The 11,078-nt window shown below is 43.0% G+C and overlaps 1 protein-coding gene across 3 annotated transcripts; it reads right to left on the bottom strand.

Annotated features, from left to right (window-relative positions):
• Nucleotides 1-2,520: 2,520 nt before the first annotated feature.
• On the bottom strand, nucleotides 2,521-8,441 carry LOC139474078 (uncharacterized). Of its 3 annotated transcripts, XM_071256941.1 has the most exons (3): nucleotides 8,298-8,441; nucleotides 6,250-6,304; nucleotides 2,521-5,155 (listed from the first exon to the last, which is right to left on the bottom strand). In XM_071256941.1, exon 3 carries the CDS (start codon nucleotides 4,937-4,939, stop codon nucleotides 2,651-2,653), a length of 2,289 nt encoding a protein of 762 aa, XP_071113042.1. In that variant the 5' UTR covers nucleotides 4,940-5,155; nucleotides 6,250-6,304; nucleotides 8,298-8,441; the 3' UTR covers nucleotides 2,521-2,650. The 3 variants fall into 3 exon arrangements, with proteins under 3 accessions (XP_071113042.1, XP_071113040.1, XP_071113043.1); XM_071256939.1 differs by lacking the exon at nucleotides 6,250-6,304; XM_071256942.1 differs by lacking the exons at nucleotides 6,250-6,304; nucleotides 8,298-8,441 and adding an exon at nucleotides 8,168-8,263.
• Nucleotides 8,442-11,078: the final 2,637 nt, after the last annotated feature.

Raw genomic sequence — 11,078 nt, forward strand, 5'->3', positions numbered from 1 at the left:
CAACACGCTGGGATGTCACTGTGTGGAATGGAGTGTTTCCTGAAATTCTGTTGGATATTTGTTTGTGCTGGTAAGGATTAATATGGCAGTAATTCTTCATAGAATGAATGGTGTTTTTTAAATCAGTTATCTGGATTATTTTTTAAACTGGCGGAACATTATTGTCATTCAACTTTTGCACGAGGTGTTTATTCGCAGAGTGATGAGTGATGAGTTTCGATGTTTGGAGACTGGCGGCATTGCACATGTTTTTCATGAGTGATGAAAGTTTGTTTTTTTCCCAATACGAGCCAGGTTTAGGCATGCCTAAAGTGTGTTTGCCGTTTTAAAAGGGATCGTCATCTCGACAGATGTCGAGCGGACGCGTGGAAGCAAACAACTTATACACCTGCACAGGGATCGAGAGGGATCGGCAACATTAGACCACGTTTGGAGGCTTTACAATCACGAAGATTCTCACCAGACCTTTTCTATTCTTGTTTCATGGACAGTTCAAGATGATCTTGATCGTCTCCGTCACCATGCAAGGTGATGTCCCCACAACACATGTTGTGATCATTGACGCCCCTTAACCCGAAATGGGGGGCGGTTGGGCAGCCTGGTGGTTCAAGCGTTTGCTCGTCACGCCGAAGACCCGGGTTCTATTCCCGACATGGGTACAATGTGCGAAGCCAATTTCTGGTGTTCCCCGCCATGATATTGCTGGAATATTGCTAAAAGCGGCGTAAAACCATACTCACTCACTAACCCGAAATGGATTGTGTTGTAGAGCTCATAGACAGTTTATTATTCTCACTGGATTATTAATTCCAATGGATTCAGACTGCCACAGGGACTCTGATCTCTTCATCACTACTCTACTCGGATCGGCTCTCCTTGGTAAGTTGCGACTACCTTATGTCTTTAGTTCAATTTCCCTCCCTTTTAATAGTGAGTGAGTGAGTGAGTGAGTTTGGTTTAACGCCGTTTTTAACAGTATTCCAGTTATATCACGGCGTGTCAGCTTAATGTGGGAGGAAAGCCCGAAGTGATGCAGGTCTCAGACGTTTACAACTTCGGTGAAAACCAAGAGCACGGGTATGGTGCTGACAAACCTAGAAACATAATCGGGGCGAACCGGGATTCGAACCCACAATCATAGGTTTCTGGCGTGCCCAAGGAACGCAACTCTGCACAGCGAATCGCGGCGCCTTAGGCGACTGGGCCACCAGTGTTCATCCCCCCCCCCCCTTCCCTTTAATACCTCCCGTGATCTTGAAGGTTCTAAGGATGACGTGAGGGAATAGCCATACCCACTGTGTATTAGTGATCTCTCGATACTGCCCTGAAACCCCTTGAGACTGGTTGGTTCATAATTTCCCCATATGTTTATCAAACATCATAAAACTCGCATAGAAGTGTGTCTAGTTCGTGTGGAGGTATGTCGTGTATTTGGCGAGTTTCAATTTGGACTTTTAGAAAGCTATAAAGTAGTTCTAAGTCATACACAAATTTCCTTTCTCCAAAGAATTTGACCCTTATGTTCATACTACAAAATCCCAATAAGATAGGCACTCTTCATGTAAACTGTGGGGCGGTCGGGTAGCCTAGTGGTTCAAGCGTTCGCTTGTCACGCCGAAGGCCCGGGTTCGATTCCCGACATGGGTACATTGTGTGAAGCCCATTTCTGGTATCCCCCGCCGTGATATTGCTGGAATATTGCTAAAACCATACTCACTCACTCACTCACTCACTTATGTAAACTGTCCTCAGTGAGATACACATTGGCTTAGTATATATTGTCACAGGCTTGTGATGGTAAATTGAATCCGTTAGGATTATACATGTAAAGCGATATTATGTCAAGAAAATATGAAAGTGCCGAAAATTGGAACATATGATTTATTAAGTCACGTTAAGCGTCAGTCTATTCTAGAATACCTGTTTCAGTCGAAACATTATGTGTATCACCACCCAAAGTGTGTGTCATATATCCACGCAGGTGTATCAAACCCGATATCTCGATATCGCATTTTATCGAAGCCCTACTTCGGATAATGGGTTTATAAGTGTCGAAAGTTATATTTCTCTCGAAATGTACGTTAATATGTCTCGAGACCAAAGTTGTATGTACATTTGTGTTTAGTGTATGTGTATATAAAATATGAGAGGCGGTCGGGTAGCCTAGTGGTTAAAGCGTTCGCTCGTCACGCCGAAGACCCGGGTTCGATTCCCGACATGGGTACAATGTGTGAAGCCCATTTCTGGTGTCCCCCGCCGTGATATTGCTGGAATATTGCTAAAAGCGGTGTAAAACCATACTCACTCACTCACTCACTCACTCACTCACTCTAAAATATGACGTGTGTGTTGACGTTTTCTCTCGGATAGTGTGTGACAAATTTAGTGATTGATTTAAATAGATGTTGATTGCAATATCATAACATTACGTCTGTCAAGCCAGTTAATGACGCATTGCATTTAAACGTCACGTCATGACGTGTTTGATAGTTATGTCATTTTTGACACATAAAACAGCAATGTCCTTCAGAGTTTAATAGTAATTGCACACGTACGATAACGTGTTTCAAAGTCATGTCATTGAATGACGCGTTCCACAGGAATTTTACACATCGACATGTTTCATGGTCACGTCATATGGTGACAAGTTTCAGAGTAACGTCATATGGTGACGTGTTTCATAGCGGAAGGACAATTCATGGACAAAGTAGGACGTCTTAACAAACGTTGTCACAAAGTACATCTGGCCAGGTTTAACCGTTAATTTCACTGGTAACTTGACGAAGGAAAACACGTTGATCAGTCGGCCGGTGAAAATGAAGTCGTACTGCCTATCATAGCAAACGTTCATGACGTAGTACCCAGCGCTGTCAGTAAAACCACGCACCAGCAAAAACAGACATTCTCCATGAACCCGAATCATTCGTGGTTTAGCCCCAAAGCTTAAGGCGCTTCGAAGAAGTAACGGGATTTTAGACTTCGACATTAGTGAAAAGTTCACATCCAGGTCACCTGAACACACCAATGGAAGGATTTGTCCCTCAAGCAATGTCTTCATACCCCCTTCCTTTGTGTTGATCTCCAAAGTATGGTTGTTATTAGATTCAGGTTTCAATGTTACAGTAATATCATTTAAGAGTAGAACCTTCTTTGTGGAGACGGCTTTTATTTCTAAATCCATAAAAGTCACACTCCTGCCGTGTTGGTGAGACTTTCGCACATTACGAAATCTTACACCTACCACTGGACGACACCTCTCCTTAATCCTTTTATCCGTCTTCATCCGTCCTTGTATATAGTTGTTAATGAAGCCCACGGCTGTCTCGGCAAATGCAGCTTGTATGGTATCATTAGGATAGTGTAGTTGTCTCGACTCACATATAGGGAAACTAGGGGCTCTTATTCCTAGTTGTTGGGTTGAACGGGAAGGGATTATAGATCTCAACAAAGATAGTCCTCGGTATCGACTGGGATCCCATACGTGTTTACTCTCATAGTCAGCAGATTGAACTGGGGAAATTAAATCCGAAATCGTTAGATGAATGTCTTCTACAGAAATCAATTTATCTCTGTTCTGGGCCAGAACTGCCAGTTTTCTTTCGTTCTCAGAAGATGAAGGGTAGAAAATAAAGAGGAAGGGATTTGAGGACTGGGTTTGCATGAATAGTGAGTGGTCAAGTCGGGAGAAAGATGGGTTCCCAACGTCGCTCAACAGTATAACGATGGAGCCCATGTCGGCGTGGATGACGCTGTTGATAGTGTCAGTAATAGCATCATCAACAGCCTTTTCAGTGGAGGATTCCCAATGTGTGTTTTCCATAAATGTCATCGTCAGTACTTTCTTTGTCCTGGGAATGTCATTAATGTTGGATAAGCATTTTCTCAATTCTTCCAACTTTTGTTCAGGAGTATATTCAGCCCCTTGGTAAACGGAACACTCACATGATGGGATGTTATCAAACGGTTTGTCACGTTCTCCACCGAATAAGCACTCTGTGCTACTGTTTTCTAAGATATGTTTTAAGTCAAGAGACCGATGATAATCCTCTTCTGATAAATCAAATACTCTTACACTGAATCCATTTTGTCTGGCGATGTCAATGAGTGTGGGTTTGGAATCGTTTTGAACTACCTGTCCCTGAAGTAGAGCCCTGAGATTGTCAATGTCTTCCCACACAAGGCTCTGGTACTTCGAGAAATCTACCACTCTCATTCCGTGCTGGGGTTTGGATGTGACCAGGTCACTCAACCTCTTCATCCGAGCAAACAACTCCCATCTTGATAGAAACCTCACGTTAATTATATGGATGTTTTGAGGATATATCGTTACGTTCTCATCACGTTCACAAAGCCTGCTACGCCGAATTTCTAAACTCTGCCAGGGAGTATCGTGAACGGTTTTCGTCTTTCCCTTGTCACAGGTCACATCGATTCCAGTTGTGTTGCTTCCTCGTAGCCTCACAATCTCTCCCAGTGCCTCAAGGGACACATCGTGTATGATATGGCTTAGGGGTCCCATTTTAACCGTGAAGTGAGAACAGATATTTGTCTTGCATGCTACCGATTCCCGTCCCCCACAGTCATCCTGAACCAAGCATGTCACCAGCCTGACCACATCACCCTGCTCATTTGTTCTCCTGTGAGGTTTCCCGTCCATTTCCTCATTAGAAACCCGCGAAAGAAGCCGTAAAAGTCTCAAGTCGTCTTCCGACGGTGTCAGAACCTCACATGTCCCTTGGAGTAAAGCTGATTTTTTAACTCTTTCCTTAACACGGTTCGCAGAGGTAGCTCTCCTTGATGAGACTCTCCACTGCGTGTGTTCATTATCCCCAGGAAGGCTCCACATTAACGCCGAAAGAAGGAACGCTACAGTAACAACTAATACGACGACTCCTTTTAAAGACGACATCACTACAATACCATCCCCGAAGGTCGGCATGGTGTAGAGCTGGAGAGGATCAGTCTGCCGTTACAGCGACGAGCATGTCAGATCAATATGGCTTTCATTCATCACAGTTAAACCGCAGTTTTGACACAACGGATCAGTTAATGATGGATGTTCTGTTGCGGATAGCAACCAGTGTATGTCCTTGTTGTGCTGGCTGTCTTCAGACGTTTAGGGTTGTTGTGACTGATAGTGTCAGGCGCGTCAAGCCTGAAAACAAGAAAAAGAAGTAGAAACATATATAATTATGTGGTTTTATAGCCGCACATAGCGACTAACGGTATTGAAAAACGTTTCAAAAGAGATGATATTTGGAGGTGAAAATAACCCATAGGGGACAGAGATTTGCGGGAAATAAATAATTTGTTCCAGAACAAACGGTAAAGCTCAGGATGTACACAAATAAAATTGTTTTATCTGCTGGGTTTTCGCTACCCTCCTCCACATCCTCCCTCAACCCCCTCAACCCCCCTCCCACACACACCAGCCCAACAATATCAATTTATAATGGTATGCATTTTGCTTATATCTGTAGCCTTGCACAACAATTTAAAAGAATTGATTCAGTTTATTAGCCAGATTAATGGTCTGGTATAGGCAAATTGCATTTTGAAGATGCATGATATATGGAGCGAGGTGAACATGGTACTTATGTCTGTTGTGGCACAGCGGAAGCCCAGTGATATATCCATACAGTGGATATCCCCGAGACATGACGGTAGAAGGTCCTGTCGGATGCAGTGAGTTATACACTTTTATGTCATAACTGGTAATTTGAGTTCATCGTCGACCTACGATTTGGAAGAAAAGTCTAGCGCGAAGTGGGAATATAACAGACAGACATCTACTCATGTAAATATAACACTTCATCGCTAGAGGATAATCAGAGTCGATTATCTGCCGAAACAGAAACCATAGAGTGTAATATGCACAGTAGCTGTTGCTTGGTTAGTTGGTTTGTTGTTTAACGCCGCACTCAGCAATATTAAAGCTATATGACGGCGGTCTGTAAAAAAATCGAGTCTGGACCAGATAATCGAGTGATTTATATCATGAGCATCGATCCACGCAATTGAGATCGATGACATGTATCAACCAAGTCCGCAAGCCTGACCACCCAATCCCGTTAGTCGCCTTTTACGACAAGCATAATCGCCTTTTACGTCAAGTATGGTGGGCTGAAGACCTATTCTACCCCGCAATCGGCACGGGTCGCACAATAGCTGTAAAAAGTATATGAAGCATAAATGGAAATCAACAATAACACTAGGTGTTCGCGAAAAGGGCAAGCATTCGCCACTCACACAATATGCAAGAAGAGCACGTGCTTGTTGTCTGGCGCCGCCGTACGACTGTAACCTGTAAACAATCGAGTCTTGACAATCAAGTGATCATGATGGTCCAGACAATCAATTGATGGATCACACACTTGGATTTAAGGATAACAAAGTTGCAGCTATGATTATGATAAATCTAAATATAAGAGCAATTTCGGATACACAAAGTCTGTCATGGCCAGATTTACTATTTTCTGTTTCAAAATATCATACTATGCTCTGTTAAAATAGTCAGCTGCGACGATAATGTAAGATTTATAACAAAGTTTATTAATTCCATATACGCCTTATATAAATTCGATACAGTACTCATAGTTTGGAAAGACCCTATGAGCAAAGTAAATGCCGAGTTTGTCGTTCAGAGCCATTCAAAACGAGTTATGTTTAGTTAGCATGTTCAAATTATCATGATTAAAGAAAGATGCGTCTTTAAAAAACTTCAATTTCATTTAGAATGTGTATGTGGCCTGTACATGCCGAACTGAATTATTGTTAATACCTCGCTTTGATATGGACACCACACACCACCCACCCCCTCCCCACCCACCACACTCCCATCACCACCACAACCACCCACTGATGACTCCACAGTGTGGTCATGATGACCTCTCAAGTAGAAAGTACATAGCCTCAGGTTCATGACCTTGTAATTGATGACCCCAGATCTTACGACCCAACGTGTGGATGGTCTCACAGCGAGTTTAAAGGTAGTTGGTCCCACACTCTAGAAACCCTACAGGTTGATAGCTCTATAGTCTCATCACCCTGGGCCCAACTGGCCCCAAAGTCGCATGATCCGGCAGGTTGATGGTCCAAGAATCTTCATGGTGCCGGAGGTTGATGGTCCAAGAATCTCATGGTGCCGGAGGTTGGTGGTCCCAGAATCTCAGGATGCCGGAGGTTGATGGTCCCATAATGTCATAAAACCCGGAGATTGTGGCTCCCACGGTCTATCGACCCTACAGGTTGATAGTCACATAGTGTCATGATCCTGGATATCAACCAGACCCTCATGGCCCCGGAGGTTGATGGTCCACAAGTCACATGACTCAACAGGTTGATGGCCTCAGCCTGACAACCCCTACATTCAATGACCCACCAGTTTGAAGACCCCCACTTTCTGGTGTCACATGTGTGCCGAGCCCTTTAGTCTCATCAATAGTTCGACAGCCCCTAAACCGAGCTAAGACCTTCGCATTGTGCGTGCGTGTGTGTGTAAGAGATATTATGCGTGTGGGGAGGTGGGAGGGGTTGCTAGTACTTACAGTAGTTAGTAACGTTAACAGTAACGTTCCCTACTCTTGTAAATGCAAGAAACGTGGTATTTCCAAATTGGCTTGGACTTTGCTACAACACAGTGGTATTTCGGTTTAAGGATTTTTCACCATGTTTAGGACACTGACAATATCCCATAATCTAGTAATATGATATCATTAATAATAATTACGTTTCGTTTCTGCACAGAGTTTCTATGGCACTTCCCGATCACGTGATCGTCAAAATTGATATTCGTAAATGAATAATATGAGTATCAGACAAATAGCGAAATGACTCTTATTCTTATCTTGTCCTCCAGCGACAGGCCTCATATGACTCCCTCAGAGCTTCTTAATTCTTATTAATGTTTTCATGTATGAATAAATTATCAAATGTTTGGGGAACCTTCGAGAAAAAGGATGACGGCACGATAATGGATACACTGAACATTGGTAGCCACATTGAGCCAGAACACACACGAGAGATCACGTTAACAAACTTTAATTTCATATCAAACGTATAAACGATCGAGAAAAATCAACCGATTCTTATTTCATAAATATGTTTCAGATGATCGGTTATGAAATATGAACCAGTAAACACATATAACAGAATCAATGCAACTTACCATTACGTCAACTGTTGACTTCATGACAGCAGGCACACACCCTAGATACTGTGCATGAGACGGCAAGGTACGCTCCGTGGTCGGTCTTCGACTAGAAAAGTGTGACAAGCAGAGCGCGTTTCAAACTTACCTCAGAGATCACTTGTGCTGGGAATGGCGACAGAATTGATGTAATTAAGATCGATTCTTCTCCAAACCTTCTCCAAACCTTGCACAGTCCAATTTGGAAAGGAAAAGACGATATAAGATGCCAAATCCATGTAATCTATATGTGTCTGACAATTGCTGAAACGAGGCAGTGCGAATATTTGGCCTGTGCCAACAGCCAGGAGCGAGCGAATCAATACACCACAGACCGTGTGTGGTGGAGCGCAGGCAATTGTGCTGCTCACTAATAGACTGTACCGGGGGAACGAGGTGGAAGCCCATGAATACACACTTCGTTATCGAGCTTGAGGAGGAATTAGATGACCTCCTGCCCGGCTTGCTGGTTGTATGGAGTGGTGGATGCTACAGTGTGCATTCTGTAGGTTATCCTGTACATATACTTTGACATGTTTTTCATCGACCTGAAACATTAACGTGGGCTTTTCTTGAGTAAAGGGTTTTTCATTAGTATCGTTTAGTTCTGTGATTCTATTTATGTGTAAATTTTGGGTCTCCAATTTAAAGATATTAACACAATCTGAGTCATTGGTAAATATATATTCAACAACAAAAGATCCTGTGACAGCAATATTGTAATTTTCAAACAAGTAAAGTTTGGTTTTCAATATTGTAGTACATATATGGAATCAAGTCACAAAAACGCAGTTGCAACAGAAAAGCATGCATTCCATGCAAAAGTTGGCTTTTATGCAAGCCCCATGCATTTCAATACCCAAGAATGGGTATAAAAACATGTGCGTTAAAGGGATTCCATATGCATTATTTGGCATCGTGCTGACAACAACCACTCAGAAAAACAACAAAATTACGCAATTATTCAACATTACAAAATGCCACGCCTGTCTGAAAATGTGCGTCTGCGAGCCATTGGTATGCTTGAAGCAGGATCGAGTCAACGTGACGTTGCAAGACAATTTAACGTCCACAGAAACACCATTTGGTGTTTATGGCAACGTTGGCAAAAGACGAATGCAGTCAAAGACCATCCTCGGAGTAGCAGGCCACGCGTAACCAATAATCGACAAGACAACTGGATTCGAACAACACACCTACGAAATCGATTCCAGCCAGCAACGGTGACTGCAAGAAGCATCCCTGGACTTCGACGAATATCTTCACCAACCGTACGTCGGCGCCTCAGATGTGTAGGGATTGTCGCCAGGAGACCTGCCAGACGTCCCATTTTGACAGGAAACCACCATCAAGCACGTCTAAAGTGGTACAGACAGCGTCTACGCTGAACGGCCATGCAGTGGGGACAAGTTCTATTCACTGACGAGTCTCGTTTTCACCTCAGCCACAGTGATGGACGGATTCGAGTGTACCGACGTCGAGGTGAACGTTACGTCAATCATTGTCTCATGGACGAAGATCGGTTCGGGGACGGCAGTGTTATGGTATGGGGTGGGATTACAGCAAGACATAGGACCCGTTTGATAGTGGTATAGGTAAATCTCATTGGACAGCGCTACCGCGACGAGATCATCGGCCCTGTTGTTCTACCGTTTTTGCGTCGTCATAGCCCAGGCATTACCTTTCAACATGACAACGCCCGGCCCCATATTGCTCGACTTGTTCAGGATTCTCGCCAACAAAACAACGTGAATGTCATCCCCTGGCCGGCTCGCTCCCCCGATCTCTTACCAATCGAGCACATGTGGGATGATATGGATCGGCGCCTTCGACGTCAACCACGTGTTCCACAGACACTCCAGCGAACTTCGAAACATGCTCCAGCAGATGTGGACAGGCATCCCACCGGACTTTGTGCGACGCCTGGTCCATTCCATGAGACGAAGATGTGTTGCTTGCATCGCAACCAGAGGTGGACACACACGCTATTGATTTGTAGATTGACATTTTGGCATGTTCATGTTTTTTTTATGAAATCACGCATTTTCTCAGTATGGCAAATTAAACCATTTGAACACTTACAGGAGTCTTTTATCTGTTGCAAACCGAAATTGTTTCAGATTTGGTAAAAAACATAACTTTGCATTAAATCTTATTCAATGTCACAAGAACTTTTGTTGTTCAGTATACTTCATGTTTTGAGATCATTAAATAGAAAGTAACTACGGCTATCTGAGTTCCTTCATGGAAGATTGTTATGCAGATGATGTTAACCAGAACGTGTCAGAGAGAAAAACAGAGAGGGAATATTGTTCTATTGGCGATGGAAGATCTTGAAACAGTAGATGACAGATCTTTTAAGTTTCCTATTTTGACTTGTACCATATGTTCCCGTTGTTTTTTTTCAGGTGAAGAATTCACTTGCCCTTGCATGTGTCTGTGACGTGTGCCACCGGTGGGACAGGATACACTCACATTTTCGCAAAAACCTGTTATCATCACTGTTTGATAGTGATTAATAAACACACGCTGATGAAACAGTCGGAATCGTACAATAAACTCTGAATATCTGGTGGCCGTGGAAAGGGTTGTCGCTTTTATTAGCTACAAGTAGATGATAGATGATTGCTCTACAGTTGACAGATTGCTCTACACAAGGTACAGATTACTGTCCAAAAAGCTGAATATGGTTATACAGAAGATGGAAATGAAGAATAAAAATGAAAGTAAAATGGGCAATTGACATAATGAAGATGGTTGATCGTTTTACATTAGTAGACATATTGTGTTAATACTGATTTCCGACTGTTATAGAGAATATAATGGAAGATTGTTGCACAACATATGGCAGGTTGTTCTACAGAAGTGACATATTGTTATACAGGATGCC

This window comes from Haliotis cracherodii, unplaced genomic scaffold, assembly GCF_022045235.1.
Source record: "Haliotis cracherodii isolate W230 unplaced genomic scaffold, xgHalCrac1.p SCAF_3, whole genome shotgun sequence".
Taxonomy (NCBI): domain Eukaryota; kingdom Metazoa; phylum Mollusca; class Gastropoda; order Lepetellida; family Haliotidae; genus Haliotis; species Haliotis cracherodii.

What these genes read in the sequence shown, in the direction of transcription:
- LOC139474078 (XM_071256939.1), bottom strand. Translation starts at nt 4,939, where the DNA reads ATGCCGACCTTCGGGGATGGTATTGTAGTGATGTCGTCTTTAAAAGGA.